At 37.2% G+C, this 19,565-nt stretch overlaps 1 protein-coding gene and 1 non-coding gene across 2 annotated transcripts; both read left to right on the top strand.

Moving 5' to 3' along the window:
• The first annotated feature begins 1,168 nt into the window (after positions 1-1,168).
• On the top strand, positions 1,169-4,688 carry LOC126380498 (tissue factor pathway inhibitor-like). Its single transcript, XM_050029940.1, has 5 exons — positions 1,169-1,179; positions 1,812-1,921; positions 2,962-3,055; positions 3,781-3,917; positions 4,633-4,688. The coding sequence occupies exons 1-5, from the start codon at positions 1,169-1,171 to the stop codon at positions 4,686-4,688; spliced, it is 408 nt and encodes a 135-aa protein (XP_049885897.1).
• Positions 4,689-5,684: 996 nt separating this feature from the next.
• On the top strand, positions 5,685-5,756 carry Trnav-uac (transfer RNA valine (anticodon UAC)). Its single transcript has one exon. It is a non-coding gene; the product is annotated as a tRNA-Val (tRNA).
• Positions 5,757-19,565: the final 13,809 nt, after the last annotated feature.

Raw genomic sequence — 19,565 nt, 5'->3', positions numbered from 1 at the left:
ACACCTGGCGGAACGATGCCCGGAAAAAAAAGTTTGATGACCAGTAATCTCACTAATAAGTATAGTGTGCAAACGTGTTGTCCCACCAACAGACGCAGCGAATGCTATTTACGTGGATAGACGTCGTAAAACTATTAAAAAAAGCCCTCGATGTGATGTAGGTAAATCGCGGCTCAGTTGCCGTGCCTCGAGGACTGATGGTCTTACTAGGCAGCCGGTCTACAACGGATCAGTGTGGCACGGGGTATGAGGCTAAAACGAATCGCGTGGCGTAAATGAAAAGAGTCATAGGACTCTTCTGTAGACAAAGCGCTCAAGATACAACTAATAATTAAATACATACAGGGGTGTGTTGTCGGTTGTGTTAAATAAAGTAGGTATAGCAGGCGGGTTTTAGGAAATTCATACATTTAATGGGACGGCGGTCACTTTAAAGTGCAGATTTCTTACCTACACAAATTTTATCAGAGCGAGATAGCATGCACGTGGATTCCAGTCGACCAGAAGTAGATTATTACCTGATATTGACATACATTTATTTTTTGTCGTAATAGACATGAATACTCTTATTGATACATGTACGTATTTGTGCGGGGTTTAAGTGACATCGTTATGAATACTGAAGGGTAAGATTCAGCTCAAGATTCTGAGTTACTATCAAGTGGAATTGTTCGTCGCAAAATTCATGATTTTTGCATTGGTAAATTCCACGTGATATTAACTCACAATAATGAGCTGAATCATCCCGTTCAGTATTCGTTACGATGTCACTCATACCCCGCACGATTACGTTGATATCAAGTGGAATTTCCTGGCGGAAAATGCATGAAATTTTTGTGCCATACTTTTGCAACGGAATATTTTCAGACCCCAATTCTGAGATTACAACAAGTGGTCTTGTAATCGGAAAATGAGTCTGAATCATTCCTCAAAGTTTCCGTTACGATGTCACTAACACCTTGTATAACATGAGTGTTATTGTTAACAGCCACAAGTGCTCCTATATTGGACGACTTTAAATCTTTGAGCACAAGGGGCTTTTGTAAGATGCAACCCAATGGGTATGATTGTAAAGATAAAGGTACAACACTTAGGTAAGTTTACTTGCGTTTTTACTAGACGATAGGTTATCAAAGCTGTTTGTCGGCTAAAATGGTATCCAAGGCAAATGTACAGAAAGCCAGACTAAAAGCAGATAAACATTGCGAGGCATGAGCCCCGCACGCCGCGCCGTACGGGCTATGTAGGTCTTTCTATCTGTGGGTCTTTCTATCATTAAACGTGCGTATGTGTAGCTCATACCTCGCCACAAGTATGAATGTACACATATTGCGAAGCGTGGGGCGCATGGCTTGCGGAGCACATGCGTCGCGGCGGGATTATGTGTGGTATCTAAACGAAAAAAGCACTAGGAATACTTAAGTAATATAAATTTTCTTTTTCTGGATAATCCTTTATTACTAAAAGTTTGAAGGCTAGCTAAACGAATAACTCAAATCCATTAACGACCTTGAATTCTATTATATTCATATCACTTAAGTACATAAAGTTGTGATCGTAACCCCATGGACTTCGAAGAGCAACAAGTAATCAGAAGAAAACTTGTACTTAGCAACGAAGCCTAAAATGGATATGATGAACCGCATGATGATATCGCCCATAATGATGATCTACAATCCTCGGTTTTCACGAAATATGCGAGAAAATATTATATTTTATTCTTATTCTTTATTTTGCAAAGTATTCGAAATCTGCTTTACGAATTACTTAAGTACGTGATTTCACGCTGATATTCATTTTTCTTTTTAAAGATGGTATTATGATTTAAAATTACAAGACTGTAAAGAAACTGAAATTGGCAAGTGTGCAAACAATTTCAACAGCTTTTCGAATAAAAAAGCCTGTAGAGATCAGTGCCAAGGTCAGTGCATATACGTAATAAATCTACTAGTAGTAAGTACCTACCTATTTATTAAGTTTATTTAATACAAATACGAATATTCATAATAATACTGATATTAAGTTTTATTGCACATAAGTGACCATGAATGAGCAGCTACTGAGGACACGCGTCGACAGCAAATGGCGGCGTGTCGGCAGTTGCTCTCAAAAACATAGTGCTGTTCGTGTGTTAGAAAGCTTACACACAGAAAAGGATTAAATTGCCATAAACTGTCACGTTCATCTGGCGGCCTATAATGTGGCCGCGTGGGCGTCCACATTTTTATAAATAGGGTGTTTAATTAAACTGACATCTGTTTAATATAATTATTGCCCCCTAATTGTCCTTTGAATTAGTAAGTGAGCGGAGTAGGCCACAACACACTTCTAAAAATACTAACACTGGCCCTCAAAACTGTAAAAAAACGGTACTACATTTTTCAATTATTTTCTAAACTGTAAAAGTTCAAGATGTAAAATAAAAAGCTTTTTATACATAATTTATCTCCATAAATTAATGTAGTCCATTCGGGTCTAACTGACACTTAGCTATTTTTGTTGTTTTATCTTTTTTTAAGTTTAAAAGTGTTACTAATGTATAATTAACAGTTATAAGAAAAGCTGATAAAATTATCTACGTATAATAATACATTTTAAATTTTAAATCACTTCCATTTATAGTTTAAAAAAATGAATTTTAAAAGTGTAGGACTTATTTTTGCCGGCCAGTGTTTCTATCTTCTATGTAAGCCATGTAATGAACATACATTCAACAATTCAACTTTTGAAGCATTTTTATATTTAACCAACAAAGTAATTCTATCAATATCAAATATAACTCAGTACGTTTAAATGAAACATGAATTATTTTATCCTATACTAACTGAACATCTAAATTTATCTAAAATGATCATAGAACAGAAAATTATGGCCACTAAATAGATGTTAGTCTTTCGATACAAAATCCTGAAATGAACAATATGATGAACTGTTATGGTGACTTATTTCTATTGTGCGTAGATGCCGGTAAGCAGGAGTTTAAGACACGTGTTACGCCGAAAATATATTGTACTTTTCAACAAGATTTCGGTGATTGCAACACCTACTATCCTAAGTGAGTATAAAATTATTAAATAATAATCTTTGAATCATAGATTTGATATTTAATGAGTTAAAACCTTTATTCTTGTCGTGGTGATGTGTCGTCAGAGTAAGATACCAGATTCCTAGTGTCAGGGTTCTTATAATACTGAGCTCTGACTACTAATGAGCTGAACTCATTAGTAGCCGGGACCGACTGCTTAACGTGCCCTCCAAAGCACATGATTGTGATTACAGTTTGCAATGTCCTGACCTGTGGGCCTTGGCCAAACCAGGGAGATTCCCGTCCCCCAAAGTGATTTGGTAGCTGAATAAAATGTATGCAGTTGTATAAAGGGCTGGCAAGAAATTAGTTGCTAAACTAATTTGTTGCCGGCAACCGAATCCAGAATAATTTCCCGCTGGTGGCGCAACCATGGAGTTTTAGTTAAGGGACCTAATAAACTGCATACCTAATAGTGAACTGTGTATAATATCTGGCGTACCCCACAGAAAGTTAGTGTAACTTTGTGTCTCTGTGACTGAGACTTGTATAAACTAAAAATAACCAAACAACGACTAAAATCCAACGATGCCATAACTAAGGATTTATTTACAATAGGTAGTACAATAGTTAGTTTGCTAGTTTCTTCTAAGGCGTACGTAAGAAATTATATTGAATTTCATAACTCTTCCTCTCATTTTTTTTGAAGTCCACCTTCACTACGTGTTAATTTAGTACTTTAATTATAATTTCAGATTTTACTTCGACATAACGCACCGGGAATGTAGGGGTTTTTCGTACAGTGGCTGTGGAGGAAATTTAAATAGATTCGCCACTTTCCAAGTGTGTTCCGCAATTTGTATGCCGCTCGTCGAGTACAAGTTAGATGAAGGTAAGTTAGTGCGGTAAATCAAAATGTAAAATTATACAATTATCAACTCATTAATTTTGGCTGTTTCATTTCTATTTTGTGTAAAGCTCCCCGTGTCGTGGGACAATCGCTATAATGAGCCGATAGAGATCTGCCTGGGCAGAGTATCATGTGCTACCATTTTGTGATTTGATTGAATATTTTATGAGGTGCCCATTATAAGGCGGGCCGGATTGATGAGAGCGACCTATTCGTCCAATTGCCTGTCTAGTTAGTTAGTTCCGTTTCGCGACGTTGTTTGTTATTTTTATTTGCTAATATTTTGGTCACCCCACAGACTACTTATATATGTATACTCGTATAAGTATACCTGGGCAAATCTATCTAAACCCCTTTTTAGTGGATGCATAGGTACGTAAGTACACTCATTTTCCTGAGGCTTCCGGCCTCAACGCGCCAAAATAAGGTTTTCCGAGTCAACAGTGCCGAAGCTTATGCTATTTATTAAAAGCTCAAGGCACAAGTTTTACGCAGAGCCAAAAAAATCTTCCCATTCATCTATGGTGGAATGGGAGCAAATTATAAAAACGCGTTGTTTTGCTTATTTTTTTATTCATGTCGTATTTACCTACAGAGGGATAGTGTCCTTTCTAACATGACGGACCATTGTACGGACGAAGATGGGCTAACTACCGTAACCATATTAGATTAATGATCATAATTGTATTGTACGTAGATGTGAAAGACGTCGGACAGCAGCGTGCAACGCTATTTTCTATATTGTTCGGGTGAAGCGCACGCTACTATCATTCCCAAAAACAACGGCTGAAGTGACCTCGCCAATGACAAGGACTACTGAAGATCGGAAAATAACGACGCCTGTGCCAAACGGCCACTGTCCAACGTTTTATTTTATTACGGTTTCTCTAACATTATACGTCATAAAAAATAAAACAGTTTGCATCAAAGCTACGAGTAACCTATTCGTAAGACCTTTTGTCCAACCTAGAGGTGAATAATGTCGTCGTATGGATGACAACAATCCATAACATTAAAAAAGAAGAAACCGTAGTTTGTGAAACATAAGAAGCCCAAGTGTAATTAAGCACGGGGGTTTTGAAATTAAATATGATATTATTACCAGATCAATTCAACGTCACAGAGCTTAGCGAATTAAACTACAGAGTATTTTTAAAGCTCAGTCTAAATTGATGTACTTAATTATACTCCATTTTAAATGAAGTCCTTTAGGCTTTTAATGTAGGTACTGGGCTACTAGAGTTTGCATTAAAGGAGTATATTTAGGTACTCAATACACGTCCAGTTATAGGTCTCAAACTACCATCATAGAAATGCAACATAATACGACCAGGTTCCTGTCCTAAACATATTACATCATTACTTGGCAATTTGGTATTCATTGACAATAGAGTACGTTTTTTATACATCTATTAATTTGGGTTCTTTTTTATTGAGATAACATATTTGCAAAAAATATTTTAAAGAGAAAAGCTTGTCGGTTCATATCTGACATATTACGAGACAGCAAAACCGTGAGTAAAAGTAGTATGTACGTATTTGAAATGTGTTAATTAATTGGTTTGGATTCTCTGTTGGTTATATCCTTGGAAAAATATTTTATACTTCATCAGTTTATGCACTCTGTCAATCAATGAATCATGACTTTAGTTAGAATAACGGCACTGTCTATTATAACAACCTGACAATCAGGAAATTTACTAGTGACACCTCACTTGTTAAATTCTACATCATACGTATATAGCAACGGCCTCTGTGGTCCAGTGGTTGAGCGTTGGACTTACGATCCGGAGGCCCCGGGTTCGAATCCCGGTGGGGGCATATCACAAAAATCACTTTGTGATCCCTAGTTTGGTTAGGACATTACAGGCTGATCACCTGATTGTCCGCAAGTAAGATGATCCGTGCTTCGGAAGGCACGTTAAGCCGTTGGTCTCGATTACTATTTACTGATGTAAGTGAGTAATCGTTACATGAGCCATGTCAGGGGCCTTTGGCGGCTCAATTATAACCTTGACACCAGGGTTGATGAGATTGGTATTCTACCTCACAACCCACACGATAAGAAGATACGTATATAGCGGTCAACCAGATAACCTTCCTATATGCTTTGCCGTAGTCCGGTTAACAATGTACTTGTAACTGAAAAATATTCCGTAGTCTTATTTTACATTCATGTATAAATAAATAAATCAATAAAATAAAAGTTATGGTAAGTATACTTAGAAATAACTATTAAAACACTACGAAAAGAGCTCGATTAAGAGACTGTTCAGTGGTTACTAACCCATCGCCTAAATCACGTTTGACTGTACGTGATCGCTCAGCGTACACGTTAAAAGTTTTTTTCGTCCCTGTCTCCTGGTAATGTATAGATTGACCGCCAACAACGCTCAGATTATTTTTAGCTTCATAACAGGCTTTTTTAAATTTCCTGCCACTGTAAAATGTGTTATCACGACTGTTTTATGTTACGTGGATCCAACAACATTATAATACCTACTTTGGGTATGAATAACTATCAAAATTAATAAAGTGGGACTCATAAAACAATTTTGACAATGTGTAGGCATTTCCTTCCAAACTCCAAACTAAAGGTGTGCAGTAGTTTTTCTCTTGACTCTCCGTAGATTTTACTGTGGGCGAAAACTGATAAGTCTTTACGTTTTATATACCTAGTTAGTGCCATTTGTTATTTATGTTGCCGCAAAGTAATATTTCATTCACGAAGTTATAGGGTCTCATTTAGTGTGCGCTCAACTGCAACAATAAACGAAGCAAAGTGATTCTGTGAAATGTTGTGTTGTAAGTACCCTGCACTTTTGCTTGCTAATTCTCATTTACGCTAACATTAGTACTCGTAATTACGCGAAAATTTTAACTTAGTAATATTTTGTATTTCCCAGTTTCAAGGGGCTGGCTTAATTTAAAAGGACCCTTTGTTTTAATTAAGCCCATTATTTTTGGAAATAAGTACACAAGTTGTAGTTAAGACCAACTTAAGGGATTAGGCCGGCGATGTTAGTGCTATATGTGGTATACTGGTGGGTGGGGACGTCTGACTGTAGGTACAATGATTAGCTTGAAACCTCCCTCAATGAATTTGTTCCATCGTCAAGATAGAATAAAACCCTCCCTGTAACATAACATGAAATATCCTGTCTCCGCATGTGGTGTCAATCGCACTTCAATACACCGCGACGCGAGACGTGACAAAAATTTTGGTGATAAATTGACGTTGCAGATGACTCGAGGCGGAGACAGGCGGATGAAAGGGAAACTCAAAGAGGCAGTTCATAGGCAAGGATCAGTACTTACTTATACCTAGGTGAAATATTGTGTAAGTATTGGGAGTGGGAAGTTTCCACCCAGTGAGCAGGAAAGTAACGGATCGGCGCGGTTCAACGTAACGATTAATTTTCCAACAGTACCGTGAGTTGTTTCCCTCAAAACGTACGTACCTACCTATACAAGTACTTATTATGTTTGTTCAACGTTCAAACATGTTATCAACGAAAAGTTGGAGCAATGAAAAATATGCGGATCGATCATTTGTGTTATACGTTAAGTACTACGAGTTTTAAATTAATTTGCTAAAATTCTCTTATACAGCTTTAGGCGCTTATTCATTGACTTTGTTTACCACAAGTTATCTGTAAGATTCTTACCTACTTAAATACACCTACCCATATACTTGTATATATACGTATGTATTACGGCCAAAATATCGATAGATTTTACTTCAGTATATACTGAACGTAAAAAATCACAAGAAGAAGAATAAACATACATACCTACTTAAACTCAAGCTCGTAATCCCCCATGGGGTGAGCAGAGCATTGAATAAAAAAGGAAAAGGTAAAAATAAATATTTTAGCTCAATTTTGAAGCGTTGATCGTATTCAACGTGGTTTTACGTAAATATTATGTATTACGGCAAGGTTACTGCATTTGCCGGCAGGAGCCTCTTGCCGGGCGTTATAAATGGAAATAATGTCACGGCGGAAATGCAGCCTGAAATATGAGTGGGGCCTGACATCCGCACCTGCAGCTGAGGACTAACATATTTTTCGTTTTCTCAGTTTACCTTTAAATATTGGCACAACATAAAAGTAAGATCTCATATACTTTATTTAGTAAGTCATTTGTAAATTGAAAACTGGACAAAGTCTTGATAATTAAGTTAACACAATACAGGTAGATAACATAATGTTTCTGTGTTTTAATATACTATATAATATAGGCTGTTGCCTATATTATATAGTATATACGTACGTCCCACTGCTGGACACAGGTCTCCCCTCAATCAACCGGAGGGGCTATGGAGCATATTCCACCAAGCTGTTCCACTGCTGGTTGGTGGATGTACGGCTGGTGGTACGGCTAATAGCCGGGACCAGCTGCTGAACGTGCGCACGTTCACACACGTTCCGCAGCACGGAATCATCCTACTTTTTTGTACAATCAGAGGAGTCAAGCCAACAATGTCCTGAACGGGAATCAAACCCGGACCTTCCAAATCGTGAGCTTAAAGCTCTAACCACTAGACCATGGTGGCTGTTAATACGAGTACCTACTTACCGAAAATTATTTAATTGTTTTAAGAAATTTTGTAGTTCAATTCTTGGGCATGTAATATTTTGTAATAATTATTATCCTTGGTGCTTCAAGTTTTGTTCAAATAATATGCTTAAAGTAAACATTTTCGTGCCAATTAAAAATAAAATAATATACTTAAATTAATTAAATTCGATTCTAATATTCCCGGACCCTGTGAAAAACGGGATAACGCTAGGGAGATGATGATGATTCTAACATTCTTACTACCTTTTTGTATTAGCATAATAATTTCCGTATTGTTGGGTTACTTGTGTTTTCTTAAAGATATTACGTAAAAGCGCGTCCATCTTAGGCCACATTTCCAATTTCCAGATGTTCAAAGGTGAGCGGGTGAAAGGACAAATAAAAAAAAAACTATAATAATGTCACTTTGTGAATTTACACCGGACCTAAATAAACAGTAGAGTGAGGCTTACCTCCATGTGATATAAATTGGAGCGTGTGTTGACGGCGATATTGGTAAAAGCTGGCTGGATGGCTGGCGGTAGAGCCTTCATTTGTATGCTAATATACCTGTCTAGCCGTCTACCTCTTATTAATTTCAAAAATCCTTATTTTATTAAACGTTTGTCGCATCACATGGACAGCATGTTTAAATATTGATGAAGAATAACCGCCTTTGGGCGGCTACACATCCTACAATGTATGCACACACTAGGCACACTAGGGTGTTAGCTAACACCCTGATAATGTGTTGCAACGCTGCATCGCATGTGCAGTGCATGTTGTCGCTCTTTACAGTTAGAAGAGTGTATGCAGTAGTATGCGGTTGTAGAGTAAGTATATTGTTATTCTAATGAATCATATAAAAGACATAAACGTGACCACTCTTTTTTCTAAAGTGCTCTTCTTAATAAGAATTTTTTTTATGTATTTTGACGTCGACATATTGTTTTGCCGAGCACTGAAGGCTCTCACCCGATAAAAAAATAAGCCAGCAGGCCTGATAGGGTCTCAGCTGGGCGGAAATCTCGTCTCAGGGCGTCGCCGTCGTATGGAAGGATTAAATTTGACAGAATCGGACTCTAGTGGGCCGATAGCGATAAGCGCTGAATGAAAACGTCGACTACGCTTTCGGGATCGGTATCGGCATACTGTAGAGTCCGTTGTCGCGAACCGATTGGCCGCCTCTATGGCTTGACTAATCAGGTTGTCATGATCGTAAAGTCCTTCAGGTGCCGATTCCTAAATCAGATTTGGCTGCTGCGGAACAGAATCGAAGAATCGTTTAGAAACTAATTTGAGCCATTGGGCATAAGTAGAAAGACCTAGGTGTAGGTGTAGATTTTTACTGCGAAGGAACGCGGGGCTACCCCGCGGGGGAGCAAAGACGACCCCTGCATAGGTCATGATCGTTCTAATACAACTCGTGTAGATTTTCATCTTATTCATAAGGGAAATTTACTGCGTTTTTTTCAGAAACAGTGAAGACGGGTCATTACAAAAGCGATGCGATCGCGTACGTTTTTGATAGATATTTATGGGTATGAAATGTCAGACGTCCATCTAGGACTAGGCCGAGATATTTTACTTGCTCCTCTTAGGGGATCGGCTTGCCAAACATCTTGATGACTTTGAGTTGATGGCGTGTCCATGACGTGTGACACTGCTGCACTTTTCTCTGGTTGCACCATTTGCGAAACCACTTGCCCAGGGTATAGTTCGCGCGTTGGAGAATTCCGGTCAGAGTATAAATATAGTTTAATAAGTCTTATTGGCTAGATTACTTGACTTAGATACATGATTATGATCCTCAAATTTGGACGATACCTGCTTTACTGTTGCTGTGAAAACCAAATTCCTTTGGAGTAGAGTATGAAAACGTTCAGCGTCGATTGAACATGAATTCAAGGGTGACAATGATTGACATTTGTTTATCACGAGTTATGACTGAACTTTTGGACGGTGTTTTCATTTTAAGCGAGTTTCCAGTGCAGTGACAGACTTGGGGTAAAATGGAGTTTAGAAGGCAAGGTAGTTCAATGCTGCATTCGATTGCAGTCATCTTGTAATTAATATACAAGTACTTACTTTTATTTTTTCTATTCTGCATGATCCCACAAATGGGCAAATGCTATTTATATCAAATAACAGATTACTGGAGACAATTTAGACCGTGTAGACAGGTTTTCAATTCTTTGCGAATCCTCACCAGTCATTTCTATACTTACGTAGTATTGTTCAGCTACTTTATTCTTCTCGCTGTCGTTTATTTGAAATTACAATTTAGATAAATTTTCTTTGTTGATCCTCAATATCGTTTAGTCATTTCACTTGGAAAGATTTCATTGATTGATGTAAATGAGATTTTCATCAGAGTAAATCGCTGTTCTTTGCAAAGGCGGCTCAAACGTTTTGTTCTTGCAAATGGATACTTTGTCTGAACGCTGTAGATGCTATCACTCACTTTGTGCGAAACTGTGAGGAACACGCTCAATGATTAAATGAATTTCAAGGTATCTTGTTTCTTAGAAGAAGTACAAAAAATAGTTACATTTTGCTTTGGTGATTTTTCGTATTGATCAACTCAATAAAACAATCAACTAACAGCTTACTTAGCCTAAGACGTGAGCTTATGTTATGTTATGTATAAAGGCGAAGATTATTGGTAGGGCAGGCAGAGGAAGACCAAAAAGCACGTCTATTAACCAAATTTTGGATGTCCTTAAAAAAGGTTTAGTACAATTTTATTTAAGTAACCGGGAAGACGCTAGAGCAGTATGTTAGGATCGAAGCTAATAGAATTCCATAGTCTTTGCTTACCCCGGTGGGAAATAAGCGTGAGTTTATGAATTTATCAAATCAAATTAAATATACTTTATTGCACAGAACTAAATTTCAACAATCAGACACTACATATATGAATACAGTACAATTTGGGCGGCCTTATAGCTCTAGAGGATTTTAAGGCAAATTTAATTTATTCCGTTTAAGTTCATGGAAAATGGCTCCGATTCCTGCAGACACATCCTAATTTTATTTTAAGTTATATCTGTCATGTTCTTAACCGCCAAAAAGGAAAGGAATGGATGATGGACAACTATTCATTTAAAAATGAATGAATAACCAGGGCTAATAAAATAGGCATCTCGCTCATTATGTACTTAAATCGTTTGACGTGTGCTGTCAACTTAATTCTGGTGGGTTACTGACCAATATAAAATATTGGAAGGGTATTTTTTTCAGCCTAAATTTGACGTGTGTTCCATATATTTTATGCCTGTCAATTACCCGTTCTTTTCATTTTCAGAGGATAAGAAAAATACATAACTTAAAATAAAATTACATGGTTTGTACAGGAATCAGCACCATTATATAACCATAAAGACGAAGCAACTTCAACAGGGACCGTGTATTATTATGTTAATGTTACCTAATTGATATTGAAGCTTTAAATATACTTTTCCGACTACGTAAATAGAAGTAAATAAAATGTTGGGAGCGTGGAAACTTTTAACAAAAGAAGCAAACTGAGCAAGTCTTTTGCTACACAAATCTTCGAGTAGACATACTCTTCAAGGAATGCGAAGGAATATTCAATATGATTTTGCTCAGAGTTTTCTAAGTGAACTTGATGTATTAATTTGCAAACTGTTATTTAATAATATTTTAATAGGTACTTACTATATGTATAATATAGGTTGTGAGAAGCTGCAGTAGTTTTAAGCGGATAAGACGTTCGTTATTTAAAACATGACGATTCAAAGCGTTACTATGTTACCTACTGAATAAAGATATTTTTGTATACGAATTTCAATATAATGAACTACAAACATAGAACAACACTAGACTCCAGTATTTGCAGTCAAAATGATAAATTTCTGCCTCTATACTGCGACCTCGAAATATATTTACTCTTTAATTCAAAATATTTCATGTTCGATGATGACAACCTGGTGAACAACAAACGTTTAGGAAACATCTATTCAAAATAGTATTTGAAGTGTGCCTATAGGAAAGTGAAGGAGAATCACGTCAGACATAAAAGCACCAGTAACCGGGCCATTCAAAACGGCTTTTTTCAAGCGTCATGGGGAGCAAGCCTGGTTTTCGCGACATGTCGCTTAGTGGCGTGGTTTTGCCCTGGGGCGGTAAATACCCCATGGTAAAAGCTACTATTTAGATAAGTACGTACCTATTTTATTTTCATCTATGTTGCGTACTTTTCGTAAAAAGCTAGCAATAAGAAGCTTGCTAATTCTAGAATTAATCGGTACGAATCTTTCAGGCAGCTAGTGTAGTAGATAGATTTAGTAGGTTACCTTCCCACTGGCAACACAGTGACCTATCTTGGCCGCTTTTGTGGAGCCCCAGTCTGCGGGGTTGGCTTTCATAAAATTCATGAGTGTTTGCATTTGCGCCACCTCACAGCTTTAAGAAGTCTCGTACGTTCTAGAAGACGTGACATAAAATTGTAAGTACTTAAAATAGTTTAGTAGACGCAAGCGTACAAAGTTGTGCGTAAAACTTTAGAAACTATTGTGATAAGCAGAGTAATCGAATGTTTTAAATGTTATTAAAGGAGTTCCGTTTGTTTTTAAATAATCGAGACGACTCAATCCTGAAATTGATACTTCGTTCTCGCCTTTGAGTGATCCTCAACGGTGATATAAGTTTAAAGGTACTTACACTCAATTATAATTTTTAAATGTACTTAAATAGAATAAATGATATTAAACGAAGAACTGTGGTCTGTTTGATATTATAATAGATTTTCTGTATTCTGTGTTTTAGATCATCTGTATTGTGCTTATCACGATAAACTATCCAGTTAATATAAAAAGCCTTGAACGCAGGCGCTTACAGCTCAGAATCCCAACATGAGTCATTGAACGCGAATTGAGGCGAAAAATAAGGGTAAATTTTTCAACCTTTCCATAGGACTGAGTTGCTAGTGAACTTATTCAAATTCACATTCAAAATATAATTTCCGGAAACCAGTCCATATTATGTTAGTAACAGAAAACTTAACCTAGTATTAGAACTATTAGAACTTTATTATCATGTTAATCTGTTCCTAAAAACAGATTAACATGAAATTCTGCATGAATGAAAAGCTACATGGGACAGGCCCGAGTCACCGATGCCGTGATTTATAAAAAAAAATACCACAGTGGTGTAGTTGTTTACCGTAAAGTTGTGATTACTACCTGTAATTTCCGGTGTCATCAAACCATTGCAAGGTTTTGTATCTAGTCCGTTGTTTAGGTGGTTCCGTCGGTCATTTTAGAGGTGAAACAAAATCAAATATTAAAGGCATTGATTAAATAAGAACAGTTCACAAAGTAACTAATGTAGCAGAATACTATGGGTCAATCCCACCTGTCAAGTGATTAACAGTTTTCAGGATAGAAGGACAAAAGGGTTCGGCTTAGGTACAGCCTTCTATTGTGCTTTGAACTGCCTCTATTAATATAAATTATAACAGTTCATTTGAAAACGGTAGATTAACGGCTGTATTTTGTGTAGGTAGTAAAATAGAATAGAACATGTTTATTTTATCAAAAAACTTAAACATGTATATGTCGTGGTCAGATCGTAAAATTGATCAGTTCATGATGTGGTCGACCATTTCATGAAATGGTCATATTTCATGAAATGGCCAACTTAAGTTGACCCTATCGTTGCAACGTCAATGTTTAATGATATATTAATCAACGTTTGGCCATATCGTTAATGTAGGCGGTGTCCATGGTATGTGGTGTAATAAAAATGCGAATAGTCGATTAATTTCTTAGGTTCAAAATTTAAAATTATGTACCTTTTTGATATGGAAAATTTAATAATAACATTGATTCATCGATTATAATATCAATCAAGTTTTAAATATAATCGACACCAGCGCCCCTATCGGTGGATAATGTTACTAATTTTACGATATGATTGCCAACGTTTGGCCATATCATGAAGTAATCATGCATTTAGTTGCTCATATCGTTAAACGTTTTGTATTCATTGATCTGGCCAATCTACATCATGATGTGGCCAACGAATGATATTCTATTTCATGAAATGTGACCATTTCATTAAATGATCGAGCACATCATGAAATGATCAATTCTATGATCTGGCCACGACATATACATCACTGGCGGACCCCGCACTAGGGAATCCCTATATCGCGGAGGTCCTGAAAAAGCACTAGTGATCTTATTTTGAGTATTGTGGTATGGTGCTTTTCTGAATTTTATGGACCTTACCTTACTTATCGACCTTAGAAATTTGGATTAAGAAGCTAAAAAGGAATTGAATCCAGTTTAGTTATTTACACAAGTCATCAACTCGTTTCTGGCATCTCAAGTAGGTTTAACAATTTGGTAATAATACTAATATTTGTCCATTCTTATATTTATTAACTTTGCATTTGTGAAGAATTTACTACGGCGAAAATTAAATTTTTCATAGTTACAGTAATTTCTAATTAAATAAATGGCAGATGTCGTCGGTGAATGTAATTAACCCGCTAGCGTTGGTAGGTACTATAATTATGTTTAAATGTTCACACCGACTGTACAACCACAGGGAGTTCATTAAATAGTTTCGGTCGTTAAGTACCCACTGTAATCTATTGTCGAAGTTGTGTGCAACTTTTATTTAACGTATTATTGGTCCAAGGGATGCTTGTTCCCCTACCAAGGGTTACCAACTGATAACTAGTTAGCAAAGTTTTGGGGCAATAGATTGGATTAGATTTTCGTGTCTTCGTTATTTTATTCAGTTTGTTTCAAAATTTTGTGATTTAATTTAGAGGGTCTGTTTCTGTATACAAACCTTATACTGTACAAGCTTGGGTGCCTAGGGGCCTACAACTTTATAAAAAGAAGAAATCATTATTTAAAGATAGATTGTTGGAAATTACGAGTCCTCAGAAAATAATCTCCATTAGCCTTATTTGTTTTCTGTGAATATTTTTGTCCAGGCATAAAAGAGAATCAAAAGAGCCGTCGGTAAATCTTCTGACAAAACAAATTTGGGCAGCCGCTTTCTGCTTTATAATGAAGTGCGCTAGTTACGCGCTATTACAGGACGGTACCCACCAAGTTTGCGCATAAATTGAGCTCCCGGGACGTTTTTGCTACAGCCTTAGTACTTTGGAAGAAAGGGAGGAATTCCAAACAAAGGAATTCGCGAGACATAGCGATACTAGCAGAACCATCCGACTTTATTGTCGGAACCGCAGTACGACTTTTAAATATTCCTACTGTTTTTTTCCTTCTTTCTCACCCCGTAAAGAAATTCCAATTTCGTTTCCCAAAGAACATCTGATATGGCATTCGCTACAACTGCTACGCGCATTATTAATGTTTTATTAATAACTTTGTTAACTTTAAACATAGCCTACTTATGCTTATGTACCTACTGTTCGCATTTCAGTAACAGCTGAAAATGATATACTAAGATTGTTGGTAATCATATCAGCCTCCGTGGTCTAGTGGTTGGAGCGTTAGGCCCACAATCTGGAAGTCCGAGTTCGATTCCCGACGGGGACATTGTCGAAATCATTTACGAGACTGTCTTTTGTTTGGCTAGGACATTGCAGGCTGATTCACCAGATTTTCCGAAAAAGTAATATGCGGGCCGACTACTCGAAAGTAAGATGATCCGTGCTTCGGAAAGCACGTTAACACGTTGCCCCTGGTTACTGATGTATCTAAGTAGTTGTTACATGAGCCTTGTAAAGGGTCTTTGGCAGCTCAATAATAACCCTAACACTCGTGTTGACGTTGGTAATCCATCTTCACAACCAACACCATAGAAGAAGAAAGGAATTGCTCTAAGACCAGCATAAAAGCGTGGAGGATTTTAATGACTGACTGATTGATCGCGCTATAGGAATTGCCATTCCTACGATAGATTTAATGGTACCTACAAAATTCCATAAATTTATTTTAATATCCGACAAAAATATAATCTTAAAAGTTGCACTAAGTAACTCAACTAACTTAGATGCACTAACGGCCTCAAAACCAAGTTGGAATGTAAATAGTTTGAGTTTTGATTCTGAAAGTCCGAATAAATCTGCTACTGCCGTACTCAGGTAGGTCTTGAACAGATTTTCCCATAAAATATTCATGTTGCCAAGTTTGCAAGTAGAAGACGAATTTTTTTCCAAAGTATATATTTTTTTGTTCACCACCAAGAAGGGTCGAGGGAGTAAGAGCGAAACCGTGTACACTTCAGTCGATTTCACTTCAGCTGAAATTAAAGCTCAGTTGGGATCAGCGTTTTTTGAGATTGCGGTCGGTCTTTGTTGGTATATAATAATGGTAACGACATGTTGTGTAAAAAATAGTAAAGTAGGAGGGAAGTGTCAGTGCGGACTGTGATGAGTAATGGACCCGTGTCCTCACGAGGTCAGCTCACGTCCGCTCTGGAGAGATTTCAGCCCTCTTCAAGGGTTCCGCTTGCTTTCACTGCTCTGGTTATGTTGTGGGTTGTTTCCCGGAGCGTATTAAGTAAAATTTACCTTGCCGTCTGAGTAAAAGCTTTGTTATTTTTTGTTAGATAAAATGCAAGTTACAAGATTTTTTCGTAGCTATGTTACAAATACTTAGTCTTCTTAAAGATAACAATTTGTATTAGGGTGAATTGCAAAAGCAAAAAATAAACGCGTCGGGAATGAGAATTGAGGACGGTTGCAAAGTAGTGCAAAATGCTGCTAAATGACTTAGAATAAAGTAAAGTAAGTAGTCCTTGGCAAAAAAAAAAACATTCAATTATAGCATGCTAAAAAATATTAGTGTCATTTTATAATTTCAGTGACTTATCCGTCACCCGTTTTCGCTCATAAAGTGTCATGCTCTACAATTATATTTAAATTCAATTGGACTTAATTCAATTTAATTTTATGAAATCATGAAATGGTCACAGCGTGTTGTGGTTTCCCGAGAAAAAAAAAATAGTTTATCGTTTCAGTGATATGGGGACAAATAATCATTTCGGTAGCCATTATAACTCGTGTTAGATTGGTGTATTAAATCGGCTGCAAGTACTGTTTTGTTTGAGACGTGTTAATTTGGTAGTTATTCCAATTCACAGTTTACTTATACAAAAATAACCTGTCTTTTATCATGTCGGTGTTACCGTTCCAGTGGATTCGGTGCACAATGTCAATAACAGTCCACAGGAATGATATGTAACAGCGAAATTATAAAACCGTTATGTCTTAGAGATCCTTGTGTCAAATTTTGAATCATAAGTTTCGAATTGTTGTTTCATGGGCTTTTATAGTCTCGAATTGTTGTTTCATGGGCCTTTTGGTCAGTACGATGATGTTAAAGTTTTTTCGGTGGGTTTAATTCATTTCATTGGGCTAAATATCATTCCGGTGTACATTTTTCTTATGAATCCAGTTAAATGATGCTTTATCTCAGTAAGTTTCGATCGTATTTGATGCCCACCCACGCCCATACTTTAAAATAGGTTAAAGTTTTATTTATAAAAATAGGTTAAAGTTTTATTTATAAATAGAATAGCATTGAAATTAAAACCTCACCGAAAAGATAAAAAAAATACACTTGTTGAAATTCACCCATTATCTTCTGAAGACTCGTGTCCTTAACTATCCTAATGGCAATGTATTTAGATTATTGGCTTGTATATTTATTGTGAACATTTATACCACATTTGTTTTAATTTGATTTGCTGTAATATTTTATTACATATTTATCATAAGTAAGTAGAGTAGTAGGAAACCTACCAGTATTATCCGTCAGTTAACTCTTTTTCTTTTGGGCGGAAGGGAAGAGGGAAACCACTGCCCTATTCTTCCCTAAAAAGTAGCATGGAGAGGAATGCTACGCCGACAAGAGCTTGACGATACTTTCATTAATATCGTTACCTTGATCCTTATAAAAAAGTAGGGGTTAAACGTATTAATCCTATAATCACTCAACAACGCTTGATACACCTGTTACAAAAGCATTCGAAATAACACTGATGTTGTTAGTTGAGACACAATACTACAAAATAGAAAGAGATGGACGCAACTAGTTAGGTATCAATCCAGAGTTGACCACTCGGACCATGCAATATGCGCGCGCCTGCGCCGCGACTGTGACTCACCGGAACTGTTTGTGCTTTTAGTCGTTGAAGTATTTAGATAATGTCGTTACTTATTTATCTGTCTTTTGTGTTTAAGTCAGATTTTATGACTGTATGAATTAGATATAGGTGTTGCTCAAATGGATTAAACATGATGTCGAGAATGAGTCAAGAATATTTATAATAATAGTTAACATTTCTTTTTTCATTGGTAGTTTCATTTAATCCGATTCTAACTTCGGAAAAAGCTGTACCTGCATGTTTTTTGCTTTGATCCCTCCAAATTAAGTTGCTTACACTGTTTCACACCTGTCGCGTGGTATGGTTGAACTCCGTTACTTAATGATGTACCTATTCCTGTGGCAAGCAAGTCTTGCAATCTATATGGGCAAGCAAGCAGCAGATGATGAGAGGGAACGACGACGGCGTCATGATAGGTGGGCTATGGAGGCATCGGAAGTGAACCCCCGCGCGGGGTAGCGCGCGCGACGTTGCCGCTCCGCCTCCCGGCCGCGCCGCGCTGCCGCCGCCGACGCGCGGCGGGCGCGACACCGCCCGCTCGTCATACCGCGTGCTGCGTTCCACCGAACGTTCGTGTGCGGGCGACGCTGTCCCTATCGCCCGTCTTAAACAAACTTGTAAACTCACTTTTCGCCGCCGGAAACCTGTTCCATCATCAAAAAACTTATATTATAACATCACGACAATACCAGATTCACTTCTTATTGGCTCTACTGGACTTTAATGTGAACTTTACTTTAAGTTACTGTGATAACTTCGAAAAACTTTACGAAGTTTGTTTTAAAGCTATCGCTCGTTTGCCGTGTGCATATGTAAGCTTTTAAAGTCATGGCTGAACGAAGTTCTCCCTAAACCGGTAGGTAAGTAAACGATTTTTACTGGAAATATTTAAATTGTGAATGGAAGGCATTGCACAAGGGAATCGGTGCTATATGGTTTGTAATG

Source organism: Pectinophora gossypiella, chromosome Z, assembly GCF_024362695.1.
Source record: "Pectinophora gossypiella chromosome Z, ilPecGoss1.1, whole genome shotgun sequence".
In the NCBI taxonomy this organism is placed as follows: Eukaryota; Metazoa; Arthropoda; class Insecta; order Lepidoptera; family Gelechiidae; genus Pectinophora; species Pectinophora gossypiella.
This window is presented reverse-complemented; position numbering and strand designations above follow the sequence as displayed.